The sequence below is a fragment of the Aquarana catesbeiana genome, linkage group LG03 (genome assembly GCF_042186555.1).
Source record: "Aquarana catesbeiana isolate 2022-GZ linkage group LG03, ASM4218655v1, whole genome shotgun sequence".
Taxonomy (NCBI): Eukaryota; Metazoa; Chordata; class Amphibia; order Anura; family Ranidae; genus Aquarana; species Aquarana catesbeiana.
Window position 1 is genome coordinate 673836181 of NC_133326.1, and position 27625 is coordinate 673863805.

Consider the following 27625-nt stretch of genomic DNA (forward strand, 5'->3'; position numbering starts at 1 on the left):
ATATATATATATATATGTATATATACACTTATTGACTCCTTTTGATCTATAGTTTTAGAAAGCTAACATAAACTTAATATTTTTACATCAAGTGTAACGCAACTCGCTGTAGCAAAATGACCTAATGATCAAGAGCAATTTTTTGGGAACACATATTGTTCCTTGATATCTGGGTTGCCACTCCCTGTCTGGCCCTGACGGATCCTTTTATCTTACTACTTGAATGTCTGTCTATTGCCGGTGAAATTATTTTATATTTGGGGTCAGTATTATCAGCTGTTTTAATTACCGTATTTATCGGCATATAACACACACTTTTTTCCCCTTAAAATCAGGGGAAAATCGTGGGTGCGTGTTATACGCCCAAACGTGTCGGACAATAGTCTGCTGGCCTCCTTCTTTCTTCAGCTGGTTTCCACACCTGTCTCCCACATATATGTTTTTATCATTGGTCTTTCATGTTTTTCATGTTGTATGTTATTGTAACGCATTATACATTTTGTAATTTTTATATCAATCACTTCCTGGTGTCCATTTAAAATCCAATTTTTGAGGAACCTTTCTTGAACATTTGCATTCGGGATGGGACGCACAGGCAGTTTAGTCTGGTAGATGAGGCAAATCCCCTTTCATATTTACCAGACAAAGGGCAACACATACACTATGTTACCAAAAGTATTGGGACACCTGACTTTACACGCCCATGAACTTTAATGTCATCCCAGTCTTAGACCCTATACACACTATTGTATTTTCTGCAGATTTGTGTCTTCAGATTTACCAAAACCATATAATATGAGGTCAAACCTTAAGAGTTTCAATTTGTATGCAATCAGGCGGGCCCTTGCACTACATGGTTTTGGTAAATCTGAAGACAAAAATCTGCAGAAAGTCTAATGGTGTGTATGGGGCCTTAGTCTGTAGGGTTCAATATTGAGTTGGCCACCTTTTGCAGCTATACTAGCTTCAACTGTTTTGTGAAGGCTGTCCACAAGGTTTAGGAGGCGTGTGTCTATGGGAATGTTTGACCATTCTTCCAGAATAGGGATGAGCCGAACACCCCCCGGTTCGGTTCGCACCAGAACCCGCGAACGGACCGAAAGTTCGCACGAACGTTAGAACCCCATTGACGTCTATGGGACTCGAACGTTCGAAATCAAAAGTGCTCATTTTAAAGGCTAATTTGCATGGTATTGTCCTAAAAAGGGTTTGGGGACCCGGGTCCTACCCCAGGGGACATGTATCAATGCAAAAAAAACTTTTAAAAACGGCCGTTTTTTCGGGAGCAGTGATTTTAATGATGCTTAAAGTAAAAAAAAAAAAGTGAAATATTCCTTTAAATATCGTACCTGGGGGGTGTCTATAGTATGCCTGTAAAGTGACGCGTGTTTCCCATGTTTAGAACAGTCCCTGCACCAAATGTCATTTTTAAAGGAAAAAATCTCATTTAAAACTGCTTGCGGGTTTAATGTCATGTCGGGTCATGGCAATATGGATGAAAATCAGTGAGACAAACGGCATGGGTACCCCCCAGTCCATTACCAGTCCCTTTGGGTCTTGTATGGATATTAAGGGGAACCCCGCACCCAAATTAAAATAAGGAAAGGTGTGGGGCCACCAGGCCCTATATACTCTGAACAGCAGTATACAGGCGGTGCAAACAAGACAGGGACTGTAGGTTTGTTGTTAAGTAGAATCTGTTTGTAATTTTGAACATTTTTAACGTGTTTAGCTCCAGCCAAAAAATCTTTTCTAAGCTTTTTGGAAAACATAGGGAAGGGTTATCACCCCTGTGACATTTGTTTTGCTGTCTTTCCTCCTCTTCAGAAGATTTCACCTCACTTTTTTGTCCCAATGAAAAATGTTTTTTGAAAATTTGGGTTTTTTTGTGGAACAAGGATTGGAAAGCATCAGTGGAAAGGAGAACTTGTTTTCCCATATTAACTCTTACAGGAGAGAATTTCCCTTCCTAGGGGTAGATTTCATCTCACTTCCTGTTGTCTCCTTCCGTTTGCAAGTAGGAGTCGTTTGTAAGTTAGATGTTTGAAAGTAGGGTCCTGCCCTATATACTCAGCAGAAATTTGGGCCTTAGGTGTTGCTGTGGCCACAACACTGTAAGCCCTCACAGGGCCCTGCTGTGAAATATTAGATCAAGAATTGTAATTACATGCCCCTGTTGAACAGCAGCTGAAAAATTAGGCCTTAGGCACTGGTGCTGGTGCCACAACACTGCAACCCCTCACAGACACTCTAGTTGGAACGCAGGAACGAGCCCTGCTGCAAATTATTGCTTCAAAAATTGTAATTACACGCCCCTGTTAGACAGGGGCAGAAAAATTGGGCCTTAGGCACTGGTGCTGGTGCCACAACACTGCAACCCCTCACAGACACTCTAGTTGGAACGCAGGAACGAGCCCTGCTGCAAAGTATTGCATCAAAAATTGTAATTACACGCCCCTGTTAGACAGGGGCTGAAAAATTGGGCCTTAGGCACTGGTGGTGGCGCCCAGAACCAAAAATGTTCTTACAAGCTATCAGCGTGATGATTGAGGAGGAAGAGGATAATTACTCAGGGATAGTCACTCAGCATCAGCATAGGCAGTCTTTGAAGGGATCTGAGATTTCAAAAAAAATTATTCGGTTACATCAGCATCAGGTGCTTGGTAGCTGGTGGTGATCCAAGACTCATTCATTTTTATGAAGGTCAGCCGATCGACCGAGTCGGTGGACAGACGCACCCTGTGATCGGTTACCACGCCTCCAGCAGCACTGAATGTGCGTTCCGAAAGAACGCTGGATGCAGGACAGGCCAGTAGCTCAATTGCATACTGTGCAAGCTCTGGCCAGTGATCCATCCTCAAGACCCAGTAACCCAGAGGATTTTCGGTGGGAAAGGTGTCCAAGTCTGATCTTGCCCCTAGGTATTCCTGCACCATGTAAAACAGACGCTGGCGATGGTTGCTGGAACCGATCATACCTTGGGGCTGCGGACCAAAAAATTGTCTGAACGCATCGGTCAGACGGCCACCTTCTCCACCGCTCCTTCTTTGACTGACCGAAGCCTCAGCAACACGTTGTCCAGAAACAGGAGTTTGTAACCTCCCAGTCTCTGGGAACGCGTTGCACAGACCTTTCTGCAAGGCCTCCCGAAGATGTTTCATCCTCTGCTCCCTCTGCGATGGCAAGATAAGGTCCGCAACCTTACCCTTGTAACGTGGATCAAGGAGGGTTGCCAGCCAGTATTGGTCCTTCTCCTTGATACCACGAATACGAGGATCCTTACGCAGGCTTTGCAGGATCAGGGAGGCCATGCAGCGTAGGTTTGCTGAGGCATTCGGTCCGGAGTCCTCTGGGTCACTAAGAACGACATGGTCCGCAGCCACCTCCTCCCAGCCACGTACAAGTCCATGTGTTTCTTGGGACTGATCCCTTAAAGACTGCTGCTGATGCTGAGTGCCAGGCTCCACCTCCATACTGACACAATCTTCCTCCTCCTCCTCTTCCTCCTCGTCCTCTTCCTGTGTGATCGGCGGGCACGCAGGAACACTGTCTGGATAAAGGGGGCCTTGAGAGCTAAGGAAGTCCTCCTCTTCCTGCCTCTGTTCTGCCTCAAGTGCCCTGTCCATTATTCCACGCAGCGTGTGCTCCAACAGGTGGACAAGGGGGACAGTGTCACTGATGCATGCACTGTCACTGCTCACCATCCTCGTGGCCTCCTCGAATGGTGACAGGACAGTGCATGCATCCCTGATCATGGCCCACTGGCGTGGGGAAAAAAAACCAAGCTCCCCTGACCCTGTCCTGGTGCCATAGTCGCACAGGTACTCATTGATGGCCCTCTGCTGCGTGTGCAGCCGCTGCAGCATGGCCAACGTTGAGTTCCACCTGGTGGGCATGTCACAGATTAGGCGGTTCTTGGGCAGGTTAAACTCCTTTTGGAGGTCCGTCAGCCGAGCACTGGCATTATATGACCGGCGGAAATGCACACAGACTTTCCTGGCCTGCCTCAGGACATCCTGTAAGCCCGGGTACCTGCCCAAGAACCGCTGCACCACCAAGTTAAGGACGTGAGCCAAACAGGGCACATGGGTCATTTGTCCCTGTCGGAGGGCAGAGAGGAGGTTGGTGCCATTGTCGCAAACCACCATTCCTGCCTTAAGTTGGCGTGGCGTCAACCACCTCTGAACCTGCCCCTGCAGAGCTGACAGAACCTCTGCCCCAGTGTGGCTCCTGTCCCCCAAGCACACCAGCTCAAGCACCGCATGGCATCTTTTGGCCTGCGTACTTGCGTAGCCCCTTGAACGCCTACGGAGCACCGCTGGTTCCGAGGAAGAGGCCATGGAGGAAGAAGAAGAGGAGGGGGTGGAGGAGAGAGGTGTGTCACAATCAGCATTTTGGAGGCGTGGTGGCGGAACAACCTCCAACACTACTGCACCTTGTCCTGCATCCTTCCCAGCTGCCAGCAGAGTCACCCAATGCGCCGTGAAACTTAGGTAACGTCCCTGTCCATGCCTGCTGGACCATGAGTCAGCGGTAATATGCACCTTACCGCTGACCGCCCTGTCCAGCGAGGCATGGACATTGCCTTCCACATGCCGGTAGAGAGCCGGAATCGCCTTCCGTGAGAAAAAGTGGCGTTTGGGTACCTGCCACTGAGGAACCGCACATTCCACAAACTCACGGAAGGGGGCAGAGTCTACCAACTGAAAAGGCAGCAGTTGAAGTGCTAGCAATTTTGCCAAGCTAGCATTCAACCGCTGGGCATGTGGATGGCTGGGAGCAAACTTCTTTCGGCGGTGCAGCAGCTGGGGCAGGGAAATTTGCCTGGTACAATCTGACGTCGGTGTACCAAAAGCAGATTGCCCACAAGTACTTGGCTGTGACACACCTAATTCTACACCTTCATTCCTCTCACTGCAGGTCTCAGAGAGGACTGAAGGTCTAGTGGGGTTGGAAATCTCAGCTGATGAGGAGCAAGGAGAGATCCTCTTTGTTCTTTGGTGTGGGTCTTTTAGATACGCTTGCCAACGAACTGCATGGCAGGTCAACATATGTCTGGTCAAGCATGTGGTACCCAAGCGGGAGATATTTTGGCCACGCGAGATACGCTTGAGACATATGTTGCAAATAGCAGCGGTGCGATCTGATGCACTCGTCTCAAAAAAGGCCCACACCAAAGAACTTTTTGAATAACGCGCAGAGACTGCAGCGCCCTGCACATGTGGAGCTTTGGGGTGTGATGCAGTCAATGTGCTGCCCTTAGGCTGGCCCCTGGAGGGCATCCTGCCTCGTTGGTGATGTGCTGCCGCCTCCTCCTCCTCCTCCTCCTCCTCCTCCTCCTCCTCCTCCTCTCTCCTATCAGGCACCCACGTTGAGTCAGTGACCTCATCATCCCCTCCCTCCTCATCACTGGAGCAAACCTGGCAGTATGCTGCAGCAGGGGGAGCATGACTGCCAGATTGCTGTCCTTCTTGGGCACCCCCTCTGTCCGCGCTCATGTTACTGCCTTCATCGAGCTCAGTATCGTCATCAGAGCCTTCCAAACGCTGGGCATCCTCCTGGAGCATGTACCCAACACTGTGGTCAAACAGTTCGAGGGAATCCTCATGAGGACATGGTGGAGCTAGGGAAGGAGTCACTGATGACATTGAGCTGAGGGAAGAGGCCGCTGCTTTGCCAGACAAAGCACCCTGGGCATGGGTGAGAGAGGATGAGGAGGATGAGGACGGCTTGGTCATCCACTCGACCAAGTCTTCCGCATGTTGCGGCTCAACATGGCCAGCTGCCGAAAAAAAGGCCAAGCGTGTCCCATGGCCACGTGCTGATGAGGATGCACCGTCTCCACGACCAGCACTAGACACAGAGCCTGCTTGCCCTCTCTTATTGGCTTGTGACTGTCTGCCTCTCCTTCTTGGCCTTCCAGACATACTAATGGCCTGTAGCTGCACTAAGCTGGGATAGAACACCTGTAATTTTCTTCAAGTAGCTTTATATACTGTAACCAGACAAGCCTGCCTGTCAGTAGGAAGATAACAGGAACGGATCTAGCTGAACACTGTGAGCAGGACGCACTGTACTAAATGTAAATAGTCTAGCTGCCTGACCGTGGTACTAATAGGATCAAATAGAACACCTGTAATTTTCTTCAGGTAGCTTTATATACTGTAACCAGACAAGCCTGCCTGTCAGTAGGAAGATAACAGGAACGGATCTAGCTGTACACTGTGAGCAGGACGCACTGTACTAAATGTAAATAGTCTAGCTGCCTGACCGTGGTACTAATAGGATCAAATAGAACACCTGTAATTTTCTTCAGGTAGCTTTATATACTGTAACCAGACAAGCCTGCCTGTCAGTAGGAAGATAACAGGAACGGATCTAGCTGAACACTGTGAGCAGGACACACTGTACTAAATGTAAATAGTCTAGCTGCCTGACCGTGGTACTAATAGGATCAAATAGAACACCTGTAATTTTCTTCAGGTAGCTTTATATACTGTAACCAGACAAGCCTGCCGGTCAGTAGGAATTTAACAGGAACGGATCTAGCTGAACACTGTGAGCAGGACGCACTGCACTAAATGTAAATAGCAGGAACGGATCTAGCTGAACACTGTGAGCAGGACGCACTGCACTAAATGTAAATAGTCTAGAAGATAACAGGAACGGATCTAGCTGAACACTGTGAGCAGGACGCACTGCATTAAATGTAAATAGTCTAGATAGAAGATAACAGGAACGGATCTAGCTAAACTGAATACAGTGTATATATATATATGCAACACCTGGGATGCATATATATACACAATACACTGTAAGTGCAGCTAACTGACTGACTGTTCTGCCTAATCTATCTAACTCAAATCAAATGACACTGTCTCTCTCTCTCTCTATCTCTCAGCACACCGGAACACACACTACACAGGGCCGCCGTGCAGGCGGCCTTATATAGTGTGGGGTGTGTACTAAATGCCCTGAGCCGTAATTGGCCAAAGCCACCCTGGCTTTGGCCAATTACAGCTCTCTCTACTGACAGCGCTGTGATTGGCCAAGCATGCGGGTCATAGTGCATGCTTGGCCAATCATCAGCCAGCAATGCACTGCGATGCCGCAGTGAATTATGGGCCGTGACGCGCCACACGAATTTAGCGCGAACGGCCCATAACGTTCGCAATTCGGCGAACGATCGAACAGCCGATGTTCGAGTCGAACATGGGTTCGACTCGAACACGAAGCTCATCCCTATTCCAGAAGCGCATTTGTGAGATCAGGCACTGATGTTGGACGAGAAGGCCTGGCTCTCAGTCGATCGTTTTTTGTTTTTTTTTGCTGTGCCTCACATGCCTTCCCTGACTGCACATCCCTGCTTCATACCCCAATGTGTTTAACTGACCTGACTGTAGACTGTGTGGCCATTACTTGCATTACACCCCTTGAGTAACTTCGGATTAGACAATGACAAAGTTTCAAAAACCTTAGGGGAAATGTTCAGCATATATAACAAAGTGAACATTCTCTCCCTAAGATCCCTAATCCCTAACTCAGGCTTGATGGCTGTCCCAGCAGATCTGCATAGGTTAAAGTCCATTATGGCAGAGCTCCAGATCTGGCGTCTTTGGGCTATTTGTAGACCTCAGTGATCCAGTACTCTGTAGAAGGCTCTTTATCCAGTGCTGCTCCAGCTTCAGCAGTAGGCTGTGAGGATGGACTCTGTTAATGGCAACATTGTATTATGCACACACCCTCGCTCTCTTCCTCTCTCCTTGGACCAGAACCCTGTCCCCTTTTCATATAGAACAAGTTTAGTGGGTCAGACCCAAGAAAGCCCACCAAGAAATGCCAATGATTATTACTATTTTTTAACATTCAGCTCCCATTGAATTGGGTTCAGTTATGTCACCTGAACTTTAGTCATGTTCTGTGAACCTGCCATAAATCACACCCTGGTGAATTCAGCTTATCTCTACACTGCAGTATGAGAACTCACAGGAAAATGAGCAGAAAAGATCAGCTTTCTCCCGTCCCACTGGGAGGCCCAAGCGACCAGCCGGGCACATCGTCCAGCTGGCCGGAGACCCAATCAATGCTGGAATCGGCTTTGATCGGGTCTCAGATCTAGTAACCCAGAAGCAAAGCGATGTCATGACATCACTTCCGGTTTACTGAAGACTGAAAGGCGCCAGATTTTAAAAAAATTACAGCATTCAAAACAGCCAAACTTGACGTTTTCAATGCTTTTAAGTGCAAAGGAGGGCTATGGGGTCTTATAGGAGGAGGAATGTTTTTCTTTTTTAATAAATCTGCAAAAATGTCAACAATTCTGTGTTTTTCTGTCAATATGGGGTGCTGTATATACATTAATGAGGGAAAAAAATGAACTTAAATGATTTTAGCAAATGGCTGCAATATAACAAATAGTGAAAAATTTAAGGGGGTCTGAATACTTTCCATCCCCACTGTACATACAGTATCTCACAAAAGTGAGTACACCCCTGACATTTTTGTAAATAGTTTATTCTATCTTTTCTTGTACAACACTGAAGAAATGACACTTTGCTATAATGTAAAGTAGTGAGTGTACAGCTTGTATAACAGTGTAAATTTGCTGTCCCCTCAAAATAACTCAACACACAGCCATTAATGTCTAAACCGCTGGCAACAAAAGTGAGGACAACCCTTAGTGAAAATGTCCAAATTGGGCCCAAAGTTTCAATATTTTGTGTGTCCACCATTATTTTCCAGCACTGCCTTAACCCTCTTGGGCATGGAGTTCACCAGAGCTTCACAGGTTGCCACTGGAGTCCTCTTCCACTCCTCCATGACGACATCACGGAGCTGGTGGATGATAGAGACCTTGCGCTCCTCCACCTTCCGTTTGAGGATGCCCCACAGATGCTCAATAGGGTTAGGTCTGGAGACATGCTTGGCCAGTCCATCGCCTTTACCCTCAGCTTCTTTAGCAAGACAGTGGTCATCTTGGAGGTGTGTTTGGGGTCGTTATGTTGGAATACTGCCCTGCGGCCCAGTCTCTGAAGGGAGGAGTTCATGCTCTGCTTCAGTATGTCACAGTACATGTTGGCATTCATGGTTCCCTAAATGAACTGTAGCTCCCCAGTGCCGGCAGCACTCATGCAGCCCCAGACCATGACACTCCCACCACCATGTTTGACTGTAGGCAAGACACACTTGACTTTGTACTCCTCACCTGGTTGCCGCCACACACTCTTGACACCATCTGAACCAAATAAGTTTATCTTAGTCTCATCAGACCACATCAGACCACAGGACATGGTTCCAGTAACCCATGTCCTTAGTCTGCTTGTCTTCAGCAAACTGTTTGCGGGCTCTCTTGTGCATCATCTTTAGAAGCGGCTTCCTTCTGGGATGACAGCCATACAGACCAGTTTGATGCAGTGTGCGGCGTATGGTCTGAGCACTGATAGGCTGACCCCCCCACCTCTTCAACCTCAGCAGCAATGCTGGCAACACTCATACGTCTATTTCCCAAAGACAACCTCTGGATATGACACTGAGCACGTGCACTCAACTTCTTTGGTCGACCATGGCAAGGCCTGTTCTGAGTGGGACCTGTCCTGTTAAACCACTGTATGGTCTTAGCCACCGTGCTGCAGCTCAGTTTCAGGGTCTTATAGCCTAGGCCATCTTTATGTAGAGCAACAATTCTTTTTTTCAGATCCTCAGAGAGTTCTTTGTCATGAGGTGCCATGTTGAACTTCCAGTGACCAGTATGAGTGAATGAGAACGATAACACCAAATTTAACACACCTGCTCCCCATTCACACCTAAGACCTTGTAACATTAACGAGTCACATGGCATCAGGGAGGGAAAATGGCTAAATTGGGCCCAATTTGGACATTTTCACTTAGGGGTGTACTCACTTTTGTTCAAACAAAAAACAAAGAAGGTTAACCCTGCGCTTACTCAACCATTCAGCAGCTAACACAACAAATAGGATATTTGTTCAAGATAACAGGTGTATAAAAAAATGTAGCGCTATTATATCAAATGAGCAAACAAGTGTATTATTACATGCACAGGATATAAAGAAAAAAAAGAAATCTTTTCTCATGAGGCACAAAATATAGTCTCTGGTGGTCTTCAGGTATCACTTATGTGCAATAATTATTCATAGTCCAATACTGGAATAAAACGGTCCTGTTCACCACGTGAATAACCAATATGGAAAAGTTAATGTGATGGACCCTCCACACAGAAGAAATGCAGGCTTACCAGAGGGGTTGGATTCATAAGAACATACGCTTAATGAGTCAGATGGGCTTGTATTAGCAACCGGTAATGAAGGAGGACCTTTCAAATGAATGGCAATGGAACTCCAAAGGCATCCAAACCTTTGGGGGAACCTCTTCTAATAGGTAGTTGCCCGTCTCAGGAAAATGGCCCATATAAAATAAAAAGGGGCCACATAACATAATTCCTTATATAAAACAAATTTATTGAAAAAGGTAAAACACTTACATTTTTGTAGTAAAAAAGCGCTTAATGTAAAATTGTGGCAGGCAGTGGAGTCTCCCAACACGTTTCGTCTCACTTTTGTTGCCAGTGGTTTAGACATCAATGTGTGACTTATTTTGAGGGGACAGCAAATTTACACTGTTATACGAGCTGTACACTCACTACTTTACATTATGGCAAAGTGTAATTTCTTCAGTGTTGTCACATGAAAAGATATAATAAAATATTTACAAAAATGTTAGGGGTGTACTCACTTTTGTGAGATACTGTATATATATATAAAATGTTTGGTGGTTCTAAATAATTTTCTAGCAAAAAATACTGATTTTAACTTGTAAGCAACAAGTGTCAGAAAAAGGCTTAGGCATGAAGGGGTTGCAAATATTTAGGATCACCAGTTTAATAAATTACCTTTCCAGGGTCACTTTCTCTTTTCTTCCTCAGAACATCTACAGCCTCACTGGAGTGGATGAGTCGGATATGGACCCGGGCTTCCCCTGGCCAAGGGAGTAAGAAGGTGGCCAGGTAGCTTCCATTGCCAAAGTCCTTTACATGTCCGGTGACTCCAGCCTTTAATGCTTTAGAGTGCAGCTTGGCCTGGAAAAAGTCTCCGCCATACTCCTTTCGTTTGCCATTGTGATCACGGGCTGTGATGACCACCTCCAAAGTCTCTCCAATCTTGTAAGTTTCCCGTGGATTCCACAGTTGGTAGTCACAATTCTTGGCACTGGTAGACAATAAAAAATTCTGCAAAGACACTGGAGGTTCTGGCCAACTAATATATTTTAAAAGCTCCGTCAGTTTTGGTTCCGTGGGAGGAACTGAAGTGGGAGGAACTGAAGTGGGAGGAATTGAAGTGGGAAGAATTGGAGTAGAAGGAACTGAAGTGGGTGGGATAATCTTAGCGGGACGTCTGAATATCTTGAGGGTAAGAAGTGTGCGTTTATCCAAAATATCCATAGATAGAAATCTATAGGAGAACTAAAATAAAAATGGACTTTAAAAACTTAGACAAGGCAATTGTGTGAAAGAGACAGTAAAAAGTCAACATTTAACAAAGAAACTCAAAATTGTTTCTGTTGTACCAATTAAGCAGAGATATGAATATTGTTGAACCTGGAGGCAATATCAATAAGGTGGGCCTTTTGCATTTAAAGGAAACCTGTGGTTTGTCAATGTAGGCCAAATCAACAACAACAAATACTCACTTTTCCTTCACTTCCCGACCTCTTAGCCCAGCAATGGGAATAAATAAAATACTGTATCCAGTACTTTGAGTCATGGAGGCACGTATGACTGACCCCACTTCCTTTCATATGCTAGGGCTGGTGCTTGGTGATTGACCCAGCACTGTTACATATGTGTAGTAAGGCCTCAATTACATGGGTGAAGGGGTAGTAAAGGTACGTGGTTGAGCTGAGGGTTTACCGCCCCTGCCGATCTGCACATTAATATGCCAGTGGCCGTGGTCAGCAAATGGTTACTGCAGCTAACACTATTTTATTACATTGTATCTGAAGCCATATTTTTGGATAGAAAAGCACAGGGTTAGCACCCAGCAGCTTTTGTTGTTAAAAAAATGAATTACCTTTTCTGCGCTTTGGACTGATGGGGCTGAATTACCATTTAATGTGCGTTGCATTAAGGCAGTCCATTTATTTGAATGGGCTGCCAATGTGCCACAACAGACCAAAAACAGGAGGTACTAGAAATGATACAGTAAAAGGAGCCTAATTGTTCTACCTGTTGGCTGGACATGAGAATACATTATAATCTTACATCATATGTTTTATATTTCCAATTTCTAAGTCCAGCCAAAAAATGTATTTTATTTTTGAATAGAGTGGGGAATAATTGTAACTTTGTTTTGGTTTTAACCTTTGTCTAGGGCGGGCAGGGGAGTGCCTTGCCATCCCGGACTACAGGGCTGTGTGTTTCTATTGATGCACAATATAGAAGGAGACACAATTCTAGTGTCTGCATACAAGGGTGGCTCCATAGGACGCTGCCAAAGAAAGGAGACACCCTGAAACTGGAAACCTTGGGCAGTGATTATGGCCCCAGCAAAATCTAGAACATCAATAAAAAAAATCAAGCACATGGGACTTGTGGGACTATATGCCGCCAATAGTAAATACACATCAAGTAATGTCATACATTTTTATTGTATACAAATATTAAAAACATAATTTATACATATAATGGTATAAAAACAATCCATTAGTAACACATGAGGTCAAAATGACAACAACAACCTATTTATTTCCACTACATCCCACTTAATTGGCGTTGTAGGGTCAACGCGTTTTGCTTCTTCAGGGCCACACAGACAACAATACAATGTTTAAAACTGAAAATAAACAAGACATCAAATAATTATCAAAGACCAAAAACAATATATATATATATATATATATATATATATATATATATATATATATATATATATATATATATATATATACATATATACACACACACACACATACAGTGGGGACGAAAACTATTCAGACCCCCTTAAATTTGTCACTCTTTGTTATATTGCAGCCATTTGCTAAAATCATTTAAGTTCATTTTTTACACACAGCACCCCATATTGACAGAAAAACACAGAATTGTTGACATTTTTGCAGATTTATTAAAAAAGAAAAACTGAAATATCACATGGTCCTAAGTATTCAGACCCTTTGCTGTGACACTCATATATTTAACTCAGGTGCTGTCCATTTTTTCTGATCATCTTTGAGATGGTCCTACACCTTTATTTGAGTCCAGCTGTGTTTGATTATACTGATTGGACTTGATTAGGAAAGCCACACACCTGTCTATATAAGACCTAACAGCTCACAGTGCATGTCAGAGCAAATGAGAATCATGAGGTCAAAGGAATTGCCTGAAGAGCTCAGAGACAGAATTGTGGCAAGGCACAGATCTGGCCAAGGTTACAAAAAAATTTCTGCTGCATTTAAGGTTCCTAAGAGCACAGTGGCCTCCATAATCCTTAAATGAAGACGTTTGGGATGACCAGAACCCTTCCTAGAGCTGGCCGTCCAGCCAAACTCAGCTATCGGGAGAGAAGAGCCTTGGTGAGAGAGGTAAAGAAGAACCCAAGGATCACTGTGGCTGAGCTCCAGAGATGCAGTCAGGAGATGGGAGAAAGTTGTAGAAAGTCAACCAATCACTGCAGACCTCCACCTCCCCAAACTATTTGCTGAGAGGCATGGTGAGTATTTTGCAGCTCTCATTTGATTTTGAAAATGAAGAAAGTCAAGAAAAAAAATTTTTTTTTCTTTTTTCAATTTTCAAAACTTTGTGACAAAAAGTGAGGTCTGCAAAATACTCACTATACCTCTCAGCAAATAGCTTGGGGTATCTACTTTCCAAAATAGGGTCATTTGGGGGGGTTTGTGCCACCTGGGCATTCCATGGCCTCCGAAACTGTGATAGGCAGTGAAGAGTGAAATCAAAAATTTACGCCCTTAGAAAGCCTGAAGGCGGTGCTTGGTTTTCGGGGTCCCGTACGAGGCTAGGCTCCCAAAATGTCTCACACATGTGGTATCCCCGTACTCAGGAGAAGCAACAGAATGTATTTTGGGGTGTAATTTCACATATTCCCATGGCATGTTTGAGCAATATATCATTTAGTGACAACTTTGTGCAAAAAAAAAAAAATTGTCTCTTTCCCGCAACTTGTGTCACAATATAAAATATTCCATGGACTCGACATGCCTCTCAGCAAATAGCTTGGGGTGCCTACTTTCCAAAATAGGGTCATTTGGGGGGGGGGTTGAACTGTCCTGGCATTTTATGCACAACATTTAGAAGCTTATGTCACACATCACCCACTCTTCTAACCACTTGAAGTCAAAGCCCTTTCTGACACTTTTTGTTTACATGAAAAAATTATTTTTTAATTTTTTTTTGCAAGAAAATTACTTTGAACCCCCAAACATTATATATTTTTTTAAAGCAAATGCCCTACAGATTAAAATGGTGGGTGTTTCATTTTTTTTTTCACACAGTATTTGCGCAGCGATTTTTCAAACACACTTTTTAAATTTTAATGCACTAAAACACACTACATTGCCCAAATGTTTGATGAAATAAAAAAGATGATCTTAGGCTGAGTACATGGATACCAAACATGACATGCTTTACAACTGCGCACAAACGTGCAGTGGCAACAAAATAAATACATTTTTAAAAGCCTTTAAAAGCCTTTACAGGTTACCACTTTAGATTTACAGAGGAGGTCTACTGCTAAAATTACTGCCCTCGATCTGACCTTCGCGGTGATACCTCACATGCATGGTGCAATTGCTGTTTACATTTGACACCAGACCGACGCTTGCGTTCGCCTTAGCGCGAGAGCAGGGGGGGACAGGGGTGCTTTTTTTTTTTCTTTATTATTTTTTTGCTTTTTTATCTTATTTTTAAACTGTTACTTTCATTTTTTTTAATCATTTTTATTGTTATCTCAGGGAATGTAAATATCCCCTATGATCGCAATAGGTAGTGACAGGTACACTTTTTTGAAAAAATTGGGGTCTATTAGACCCTAGATCTCTCCTCTGCCCTCAAAGCATCTGATCACACCAAGATCGGTGTGATAAAATGCTTTCCCAATTTCCCAATGGCGCTGTTTACATCCGGCGAAATCTAAGTCATAAAATGCTCGTAGCTTCCAGGTTCTTAGGCCATAGAGATGTTTGGAGCCACTCTGGTCTCTGATCAGCTCTATGGTCAGCTGGCTGAATCACCCGCTGCATTCTCAGGTTCCCTGTTGAGACAGGAGAGCCAGAGAAAAACACAGAAGACGGTGGAGGGGGGCATTCCCTCCCACTGCTTGTAAAAGCAGTCTAGAGGCTAATTAGCTGCTAGGATTGCTTTTACATGAAAGCCGACCGCTGGCTGAAAAGAATGATACCAAGATGATACCTAAACCTGCAGGCATCACTCAAAGTCATGAATGGCGTACCTGAAGACAAAAAAATGGTTAACAATAAAACACAGTAAACGGTAAAGTATAAAAAATTGCACACCTGAAAAGCAAACATGATAAAACATACCAAACAATAACAATAAAACATTGCAGAATAGAATACAGTAAAAAAGAGCAGAACAATAGAGAGAGAATAGAGAGAGAGAACAATAAAACGACAACTATTTTTTTTTATTTTATATATTTTTTTGTGTTTTTTTTTTTTTTTACACTTTTTTTTGTAACTGTAACTTTTATAACTGTAACCGGTTCCAGGTTCGGGTCTCTCAAAATGCGATGGCATCTTGGGAGACCCTGCGAAAGTGTGCCTAGTCTGTGCAATGCTGTACCCTACGCTAATACTCAACTAGTGTATGGTAGCGTTCAAAATATTCAAAACATTCACCAATGCAAAGACCAGGATTGTCAGGACAGGAGGGACAATAATAGCGGGCGTCACGCCTATATCCGCACTTGCTGCAGACACGACATCTTTTTGGGGGGGTTCGTTGGGTAGGGGTACTCGGGAGGACATAAAGAAAATGCCTCTCATGCAGCCGACTGCATTTGGTTGGGGATGTGAATGGGGATGTAGGGGCGCTGCAGAAGTGGTGGGTTCCCAATTAGCATTGGTGAATGCAGCAGGAAGGGCATTATGGGCATGACGGGCCTGTGTTTGTCTTCTTCTTGGTGGCAGCGGGACACTACTTGTGCTTGCCACCTCGCCACGTCACCAAGTTTTACTGCAGTGCTGGTTTGACTACGACCGGGATGTACTAGGCCGCTGGTGCTTGGCAGTTCACCAAAACGCTACCAAAAAAACTGTTAGCGATCGCAGGGATCAGGCCTGACTCTGCGAACGCTGCAGTTATGTGTTTAGTGTTTTGTAAGTGACAGTGATCGATCGATACTGCACTTGGGTGGGCTGGGCTGGGCCGGGCGGAGGGGCAAAACGCAGGTGCTAGCAGGTATCTGGGCTGATCCCGCTAACACTGCGTTTTTGGGAACCCTAAACTGCTGGGGACGCTAGTATAGATCTGATCGGATCAGATATTGATCCGTTCAGATACTATACCACTAAGGGAGGCGTATGCTGCGTGCGTGGGTGTTAGCGGTACTGGCGCTAACCTGACGCTGCCTGGGGCGACGCATATCACCGCCAGGCGATCAGGGGGCTAAACCTTTATTAGGTAATAAACGGCGGGTGCCCTGACACTATAAAAAATAAACTAACTAACCAGCGTCACCCATAACAGTTATACGGTGATCAGTGGTGAAAGGGTTAACTAGGGGGCAATCAAGGGGTTAAAACATTTATTAGGTAGTATATGGGGGTCCTTGTCGCTATAAAACGCTGATGGCGAACCTAAATATTTACCTCCCTAACTAGCGTTACTAGTGACACTAATACAGCGATCAGAAAAACGATCGCTTAGTGACACTGGCGACGGGGGGTGATCAAGGGGTTAAAACTTTATTAGGAGGGGTTAGGGGGTATCCTAGACCTAAAAGGGGTAATACTAACTGCCCTACCACACTAACTGTCACAAACTGACACCATTGCAGTAATCAGAAAGAAAAAAAATGCTTGGTGTCAGTGTGACAGGGGGTGGGGGGTGATCGGGGGGGATCGGGGGTAAAGGGGGTGTAATGTATGCCTGGCATGTTCTACTGTGTGTGTGTGTGTTGTGCACTCACATTGCAGTCTTCTCTCCTCGGCGCTGGAATGGAAAAAACCGAGCCGAGGAGAGATGACATCATTTTCTCTGCTGCTGTTTAGCATACAGCAGCAGAGGAATTATCCCATTGGCTGGGAGCGATCGCGAGGGGGGGGCCACAAATGGATGGCCTCCCCCTCACCTCCGATTGCTGGGGGACAAACGGCACACTCCTGGTGGATTTTGGATGGTGGAAGCAAGTGTGACTACGTTTTATTTTCACCTGAAATTCTCACATTCTTCTATCAACTATCGCACTATTGTTTTTTGCACATGCACTTTAATGTTTCCTGATTTTTTGGCATGGTATTTCATACAGTTCATACATGTTATTTAATACAGTTTATCGACACTGCTTTATACTCATCAAGTGTATTATTTTATATATTCATATACACTATATTACCAAAAGTATTAGGACACCTGCCTTTACACACACATGAACTTTAATTCCTCCCAGTCTTAGTCTATAGGTTTCAATATGGAGTTGACCCACCCTCGGCAACTACAAGATAAAAAAAGAGGATACCATCCAATTAGGTCATAGAGGTTGCCACCATCCCTACACATACAAGGAAAAAAGATAACCCCCTCGGATAGTTGGTGGGACTTTAAGGGCAACTGAGTAGTAAAAAAACAAATTTATTGATACAAATATACAAGTGTACAAAAATAAGGAAATCAACACATAAATCAAATAATGTATAAAACACTAAAAAATATAAATATGCTGGTGTAATAGTCGAATGTATATTCGTGCAGTCCTCAACGTGGGCCTACGCGTTTCGGGACTGAATAGAACGTCCCTTTGACACTGTCCTGGTCGGCGGCGGCTCCATTCTGACAGAACAGCGGGAGGCATCTCCGGATTCTCTATGACCCTGCTGTTGTGAAGTAATCACTTACCAAATAGAACCATTGGAGCTACCTATGTACATAGGGTGGTCTTCTCTCCCCCGGACTTTTTGGCTCTTTCTCCATTTATTTTTGCTGGCCTCTAGGCTCTGTGCCATTATCGGGATACCTATTTGTGTTCCATATATTTGGGTTCCATCTAAGATATTACCAACCTTCCTCCGGTGAGCCTTGCCGTTTTGGCATCATACTGGGGGGACCAGTGTGGATAAGGTGGGGCCAGCCATACGCTATATTTCGGGGCGCTTACGATGGATTTGCCTCCGGGACCTGGCAGTGAGCTTCATATATTGAATATGCTTGGTGTGACTCTTCCCACAAGTTGCCCCTCATGAAGGGACTTTCTATTCAGTCCCAAAATGCGTAGGCCCACGTGGAAGACCGCACGAATATACATTCGACTATTACACCAGCATATTTATATTTTTTAGTGTTTTATACATTATTTGATTTATGTGTTGATTTCCTTATTTTTGTACACTTGTATATTTGTATCAATAAATTTGTTTTTTTACTACTCTGTTGCCTTTAAAGTGCACAAAGCAAGGTCCATAAAGACATGGATGTGCGAGTTTTGGGTGAAGGAACTTGACTTGCTTGCACAGAGTCCTGACCTCAACCCGATAGAACACCTTTGGGATGAATTCGAGTGGAGACTGTGAGCCAGGCCTTCTCATCCAACAACATTGCCTGACCTCACAAATGCGCTTCTGGAAGAATGGTCAAACATTCCCATAGACACACTCCTAAACCTTGTGGATAGCCTTCCCAGAAGAGTTGTAGCTGCTATAGCTCCAAAGGGTGGGCCAACTCATTATTGAACCCTATAGAGCAGTGGTTCTCAACTCCTGTCCTCAGGACCCACTAACAGGCCAGGTTTGCAGGATAACTGAAATACATCCCAGGTGAGATCATTTGCTGCTCAGTGATTGCAGTATTCTAGTCTGCATCTCCCCAAGGTAATACTTAAACTCTGGCCTGTTAGTGGGTCCTGAGGACTGGAATTGAGAACCACTGCTATAGACTAAGACTGAGATGGTATTAAAGTTCATGTGTCTGTAAAGGCAGGTGTCCCAATACTTTTGGTAATATAGTGTATGTGTGCTCATTTATATTAACCTTTTGCAGCTCTATCGATTTGGAATCACTGCCCAGAGGCTTCACATCATTTGTTATATATGTTTTCGAAGCCTTTGCTGTGTTCACTCATTTTGTAGCACTATAATTAGCACTTAGAAGGTAGTGCCACATTTATATTTTTTTATCTTTTTATATCTTTACGTGGGGACACATTTGAATGTTTGCTGCTGCTCATACCTTCTTTTTATATTTTTTGTGAGGACTGTAGTTTGCTCATTACTTTAGATTTTTTTTACTATGCTCCTTGTGTTGCTTCTTCCGCTCACACCCCAGCCCTGCTGTACACGGACTGCAACGGACTGGTACCAGGTCACATGCAAGTATTCTGCTTGCATTTAAAAATACATTTAACAATGTACTATTAACTTGTTCGGATCCGCACTATAGCCGAATAACGGCTACAGCGCGGACCTGCTTTGCCGGGAGTACGTCTATTGACGTCCTCCCGTGCCCGAGCGGCCTGCGCGCCCCCTGCAGGGCTCACGCAGCGCGCTCTGTGATCAGCGAGCCTATGAGACTCGCTGGATCACAGATCCAAGTAAGGGGTTGATCCCAACCCCTTACCACGTATTCAGCTGTCAGCCAATGACAGATGATCATGTGATGTGAACAGAGCCGGTAATCATCTGACAGCGTGAGCAGAAAAAAAAAGCTGATCACCGGTGGCTGTGAGAGGGACATCGGTCCCGATCACAGTGAGAGCTGCCGCCAGCTCCTCAGTGCCCACCTGTGCCACCTGCCAGGGCCACCTAGCAGTACACAACACTGCCGCCTACCAGTGCCCACCAGTGCTACCCATCAGTGCCGAGAGTGCCACCCATCAGTGCCCACAGTGCCACCCATCAGTGCCCACAGTTCCATCTATCAGTGGTAAAAAACAAAAAGTGGGTGGGTATCAGCGCTAAAATCAGTAAAACATAAAGAAGGATGAAATAGCAGCCAGCACAGTTCCTTGATCACCAAACACAATAAAATATAGTCCAAAAATGCAGCGCTTATTCAAATAAGTTCAATCATTGAAGATATAAAATGTATGATAGTAAGAAGAGCCTTTCACCGCTTCCAGTGTGTGAAGAGAGAAGCACACAACACCCACGTGTGTCAAATCTGCTTACCAGATGACAATTAAAGGCGAGCATCCGATTGTGTGTGGGCTCCATCGGACTTTTTCCGTCGGAATTTCCGACACGCAAAGTTTGAGAGCAGGATATAAAATTTTCTGACAACAAAATCCTATTGGGTGTAAACAAATCTGATGCACAAAGTGCCACGCATGCTCAGAATAAATTAAGAGATGAAAGCTATTGGCTACTGCCCCGTTTATTAGTCCCGACGTTTTACGTCACCGCGTTCAGAACGATCGGATTTTCCAAAAACTTTGTGCGACCGTGTGTATGCAAGACTAGTTTCAGCCAACATCCGATGGATTTTGTTGTCGGAATGTCCGATCGTGTGTACAGGGCATTACAGTTATGAAGTAATAAACGAACATCAAGAAAGGTATAAAATCTGCGATCATCAGCGTGCTTGCATCAGCCAGCCTGACATGTTTCATCCAAAGGGGATATCATCAGAGGCGTGGCTAAGTGATGCAAGCTCTGATGATATCTCCTTTGGATGAAACATGTCAGGCTGGCTGATGCAAACACGCTGATGATCGCAGATTTTTCTACCTTTCTTGATGTTCGTTTATTACTTCATAACTAAATGTACTACAATAAATTTGTGCCTCTTTACCCTACGGGCTTCACTATATTTTGTTGCCTTGTTCTTGCCTTGCAGGTTATGTGTAAATGCTGGATTGCCAATGCTTGAAGTTCCATTGCTCCTACTCCTGTCCTGAGAAGCTGTTTTAAAACGCCGGCTAATTTGATTGATTCTTGGGAGGATTCATTGTATCTGTTGGAGAGTGACACCTATACTTCCATGGAATAATGATAGGATGCTCGCCTTTAATTGTCATCTGGTAAGCAGATTTGACACACCTGGGTGTTGTGTTCTTCTCTCTTCACATACTGGAAGCGGTGAAAGGCTCTTCTTACTATCTTACTGTCTTTCGGCTATGGCTCGATCGGCAAGTGGTTAATTTGTGGGGGGGGGGGATTTATACCTGCCTGGAGTTCAGCTTTAAGAATGTGATATATACACACAGAATGTTAAATCATTAATGAGGAAGACAATCTAGGCATAACAATGTCAGGATTATCCGTAATGACTGACATGTCATACAACAGATTAGTAGGTTATATAGATTTGTGTGTTGTTTGGGCACCAATTAGAGATAAAAAGTCATATATCATTTATTTCTGGTCTCCATAGACTTTAGGAGATTTCGGTGTATAAGGCATATGCAACAAATATACATCTTAAAGCAGACCTAGTATCATTTCTCAATATTTTTTTGTTTGGTGCATGCATGCCAAGTAATTTATTTATTACAGGTACTTGATATAGTGCTGTCAATTTACAAAGCACTTGACATTCACAGGTATATTGTACATTCACATCAGTTCCTGCCCTTCAAGGAGCACATACAATCTAAGGTCCCTACAGCCCCTACAATCTAAGGTCCCCAACTCGCATTCATACATACATATACCAGGGCAGGGGCGGCCCGTCCATTAAGGGCACATGGGCGCCACACCCCCCCCACCGTCCATCGCGGCCTCCCCTATTTAGGCATCTGGCCCCTTTCAGGACACCGGCGCATAAATTCCAATGTGGAGCGGCTGTTTATTTTTGAATCACTGATTAAAGCCAGAGCCTCTAATAGGCTTTAATATAGGGTGAGCTTGGGTCGCAGAGAGCGTGCTCCGATATTCGCTGTTGTAACACTGATCCCCCTCCCGGCCAATCAGGAAGCTGGTTTTGACACCGGTCACCCGATTGGCTGAAAGGACAAGTGATCCTATTGGACTTCTAGGAGGCGGAAGGACACAGGAGCCCCTGCCCACCTGCCCGCCTGCCTGCATGCAACCGATGGGGTGAATGAATGGCTTGTATAGCTCTGCAAATGCGAACTGAATCACCTTAAAGGCGCTTGGTCCCTCCTGCGGGTTCAGCTTGTTAGAAGAGGTAGGTCTTGAGTTTTTTCCTGAAGGCCTGATCGTTTTCTTCCATACGGATGTTGGTCGGTAGAGTGTTCCATAGCCGTGGTCCTTGGACTGCGAATCTTCGTTCTCCCTTCGATTTGTAGCGGCTTTTGGGAACGTGGTAAGTGCCGGGGTGGGGGGGTGCCGCCAACCGACAGACCACCGGGGGGGGTGGTTGTTTGCCGCCCCCCAAAAAAAAAACACCAGCCACCAATTTACCTACCAGCATGTCTTTGGAGTGTGGGAGGAAACCCATGTAGGCACAGGGAAAACATGCAGGTAGTGCCATTGTTGGGATTTGAATCGACAACCCTTGTGCTACTAGGTGGAAGTGCTAACCACTTAGCCACAGTGCTACTCCACAATGCAAGGTTCATGTGTAACACTTCCAGGTATTTATTACCGCTCACAGAGTACATAACACCCCTCTTACAAATTCATCTGCTTTTCTCTCCAGAATGTCGGAGCCATCCTTGTTCAGGGATCATCCACGATCAGCATCTGTTGAGATGCCGTCTGAGCATTGACACAATTATATACATTTTCATGCTTATGCAGGTTTTGGCGGCGTTTGCAAATGCCTGACAAACATCAGCCCCTACTGCAGATTCTAAGCTTCTGACTTGTTACAAAGGTCAATTCACTAAAGTGGTTGTAAGGGCTGAAAGCTTACTTTCATGCATTCTATGCATGAAGATAAAAAACCTTCTTTGTGCTGCTACAGCCCCCCCAATACGCCCCTGAGCCCCCTCTCGATCCAGCAATGTTGCACGAGTGCCTCAGCTTTCCCAGGACTTCCTCTCCTCATTGACTCCCACTGCTGTCAACAGGGGCAGACTGACAACTTATGGGGCCCCCGGGCAATAGGAGATCCTGGGGCCCCCTGTCCCCGCCCACACTCAAGCCACACCCACACAAATCTCCACCTACATTTTGCACTGCCCACATTACATGCGTTCGTCACAGAATTTCTCGCCACTATGTTCAAAATAAATGTTTATTAAAGAATATAAAGGAAAAATAAACTTACATTAAAGAAAGTGCAACAACGGTACATTTCCAAAATTGAGGATTTCATAAATTAACACAATATAACAGGTGCAACAAATGTCTTCTTAGCTGAACAGTTTGATAAAAAAATATACAAAAAATAAAAAGCTCTGTCCAGCATGTTACAAAATTATGGCCCTAGAATTGCTCTTACTCCAACGTTCCCGACGATACCATACATATTTGGCGGGCGCCATTATTGTGTACATACATGTGCCCATCCTACATAAAGCTTTTCATATAGAGTGTATGCGGGGGTCATGGGTGTGCTTTAAATTTTTTTAAATAATTTTTATTTACTTTATATCATTTTCACTGATCACCAATGTAAGGGTCATTTTTCACACGGACCACCAATGTAAGGGACATTCATCCCACTGATCACCAATGTAAGGAGCATTCTTCCCACTGATCACCAATGTAAGGAACATTCTTCTCTCTGATCGCCAATGTAAGGAGCATTCTTCCCACTGATCGCCAATGTAAGGGACATTCTTCCCTCTGATCACCAATGTAAGGAGCATTCTTCCCACTGATCGCCAATGTAAGGGACATTCTTCCCACTGATCACCAATGTAAGAAACATTATTCTCTCTGACCACCAATGTAAGGGACATTCTTCCCACTGATCACCAATGTAAGGAACATTCTTCCCACTGACCACCAATGTAAGGAACATTCTTCCCACTGATCACCAATGTAAGAAGACATTCCTCTCACTGATCACCAATGTAAGGAACATTCTTCCCACTGACCACCAATGTAAGGAACATTCTTCCCACTGACCACCAATGTAAGGAACATTCTTCCCACTGATCACCAATGTAAGGAACATTCTTCCCAATGATCACCAATGTAAGGAACATTCTTCCCACTGATCACCAATGTAAGAAACATTATTCTCTCTGACCACCAATGTAAGGGACATTCTTCCCACTGATCACCAATGTAAGGAACATTCTTCCCACTGACCACCAATGTAAGGAACATTCTTCCCACTGATCACCAATGTAAGAAGACATTCCTCTCACTGATCACCAATGTAAGGAACATTCTTCCCACTGATCACCAATGTAAGGAACATTCTTCCCACTGATCACCAATGTAAGGAACATTCTTCCCAATGATCACCAATGTAAGGAACATTCTTCCCACTGATCACCAATGTAAGAAACATTATTCTCTCTGACCACCAATGTAAGGAACATTCTTCCCACTGACCACCAATGTAAGGAACATTCTTCCCACTGACCACCAATGTAAGGAACATTCTTCCCACTGATCACCAATGTAAGGAACATTCTTCCCAATGATCACCAATGTAAGGAACATTCTTCCCACTGATTGCTCTTTTTCCTGAAGTGTACAGATATCAGTGTTGTATATAAGGAATAGCACTCAGTATACAGATATCAGTGTTAGGGAAAAGCACCCAGTGTATAGATGTCAGTGTAACACATAGGGAATATCACTAAGTGCTTTTCCCTATATATAACTGACATCTATACACTGAATGCTTTTCCCTAACACTGATATCTGTATACTGAGAGCTATTCCTTATAGATAACACTGATATCTGTGCACTGAGTGGCACTCAGTGTACAGATATCAGTGTACTAGGGAATAGCACCTGGTAGATGGGCACTGGGCAAGAAGGAACTCTCAGTCAGGCTGGCTGGTGATCACACTAAACTGCAGTGATTACACACTGACCTGCTGCTGCACACAAGGCAGGTCAGGTGGCTATCATCTCCGACATGACTCCACTCTGTCTTCACTCTGCAGTCTCCAGCTCTCTCACTGGCTTTCCTCTGTGGCATGGCTGTATACTGTGGCCCCGCCGCTGAATTCCCCAGGAGGAGAGGTGGCTGGAGAGCCTGTCACTGCTAACATCTTCATGGCTCCATGATCGCTCTGTAATCCCGGCCATCACCCGAGTCCTCTCATATAGCCTCATCAACTGCAGGCAGGGATGACATAGCTCACTGCCTCTACGGTGCATACACTTCCCCTATCCTGCATGATAAGCTGTGGGCACATCCTGGGGCAGACTGAGCTGCTCATGGGGCCCCCCTGACCCCGGGCCCTCGGTCAGTGCCCGAGTGCCCGAATGGTCAGTCTGCCCCTGGCTGTCAATCACAGCCAGTGAGCCGATGAGGAGAAAGTGGGGAGTGTGGCTGAGCCGCGGCTCTGCTTGTCTTTTGGATGCATAGAGAATGGCCAGATGGAAGCCTCTCCTCAGTAAAAGGCACATGACAGCCCACCTGGGGTTTGCCAAAAGGCACCTGAAGGACTCTCAGATCATGAGAAACAAAATTCTCTGGTCTGATGAAACAAGGATTGGTTTCTTTGGCTTGAATGGCAAGCGTCTTGTCTGGAGGAAACCAGGGACTGCTCATCCCCTGGCCAATGCCATCCTTACAGTGAAGCATGGTGGTGGCAGCATCATGCTGTGGAGATGTTTTTCAGTGGCAGGTACTGGGAGACTAGTCAGGATGGAGGGAAAGATGAATGCAGCAATTTATAGAGACATCCTTGATGAAAACCTGCTCCAGAGCGCTCTGGACCTCAGACTGGGGCGAAGGTTCATCTTCCACAAGGACCCGAAGCACACAGCTAATATAACAAAGGAGTGGCTACGGGACAACTCTGTGAATGTCCTTGAGTGGCCCAGCCAGAGCCCAGACTTGAACCCGATTGAACATCTCTGGAGTGATCTGAAAATGTCTGTGCACCAACGCTCTCCATCCAACCTGATGGATCTTGAGAAGTCCTGCAAAGAAGAATGAGAGAAACTGCCCAAAAATAGGTGTGCCAAGCTTGTGGCATCATACTCAAAAAGACTTGAGGCTGTAATTGGTCCATTTTGTGGCCTGAGGTATATTTCAGTCAGTGATGAGGGAGGGAAGAGATCAGAGCTGAGGGAGAGATGCTGTCGCTCAGATGCTGTCGCCCTGACATGGGGTAAGGTACAGTGCTTCTCTTCTGTGGGGTAGAGGAGTGCTGTGCACTGGACAGGGAGGAGGAGAAAGGTCAGGAGGAGGAAGAGAGGGGCGCTCTGCCATGGGGGGGGGGGTTTGGGAACAGAGCTTGGTACAGGGAAGTTATAAACTGGCCTGTGATTTATTCACTCTGCATGTAAGGCAATCCTGAACCCCGCACTCTGAACGCAACACACTCCTAAACAACACACTCTGTACATAACGTACTCCTGAACCCCGTACTCTGTACATAACGCACTCCTGAATGTAATGCACTCCTGAACCCTGTACTCTGTACATAACGCTCTCTGAATGTAACGCACTCTTCAACCCTGCACTCTGAATGTAACGCACTCTTCAACCCTGCACTCTGAATGTAACGCACTCTTCAACCCTGCACTCTGAATGTAACGCACTCCTGAACCCCGTAATTGGTGAGTATAGCCTCATTCCCTGCACTCTGAATGTAACGCACTCTTCGACCCTGCACTCTGAATGTAACGCACTCTTCAACCCTGCACTCTGAATGTAACGCACTCCTGAACCCCGTAATTGGTGAGTATAGCCTCAAATTAAACTTTAATATATACAAAATGGAAGTGCCATCATCCAGGTTTGGAATGAAAGACTAAAGGAGTGGAGGCAATTGCTGCCACTTGCCTACTCGCGCGTACACGCCTAGAAATAGGAGTTGGACTATCTCGGCACTTGGTAATAAATCACCATTAGCAAATCATAAAATATATAAATTTTAATGAACACATTACAGAGGTACAAAAATATACAAACAAAATTTAAAACAATTGTATACACCACAAGATAACAAGATTACTGACGGGTAACCCCGTAAAGTTTCTGTTGGGGGGGGGTATAAATGAGATTCCTCAACCGGTTTCACAGTGAAAACCGCTTCTTCAGGAGGGGTGGTCTATAAAACAATTGATATTTTTATAACAATATGAACAATACAGCAAAATAGTGTTAAAACAACATGATACATGAATAATATCAAAGTATAGGACTGGCTCACCCACTCAGACAGGGTCAGTGAATCGACAGGACCCAAACAAATCCCCCCATGGCGGACACGGGGGATTGTAGAAACAGAATCTGATTGATGGATAATAAAGAATAAGAATATGGAAACTACTGATGTTTTGGGGTGCACACCCAGGTGTGATAGGGTAGTGAACAGGGTGAAGGAGTAGAAAAGTGATGACTAGGGATGAGCTTCGTGTTCGAGTCGAACCCAT

The 27625-nt window shown here is 44.9% G+C and overlaps 1 protein-coding gene across 2 annotated transcripts in view; it reads right to left on the bottom strand.

Annotated features, from left to right (window-relative positions):
* The window catches only part of LOC141133484 (NXPE family member 3-like), a 131361-nt gene that overhangs the window by 32752 nt on the left and 70984 nt on the right, over positions 1-27625 (bottom strand). For both annotated transcript variants that reach the window (XM_073622878.1, XM_073622877.1), the window contains exon 2: positions 10907-11476. In XM_073622878.1, coding sequence (XP_073478979.1) covers positions 10907-11476 — 570 coding nt within the window. The remainder of the gene's footprint in view (positions 1-10906; positions 11477-27625) is intronic.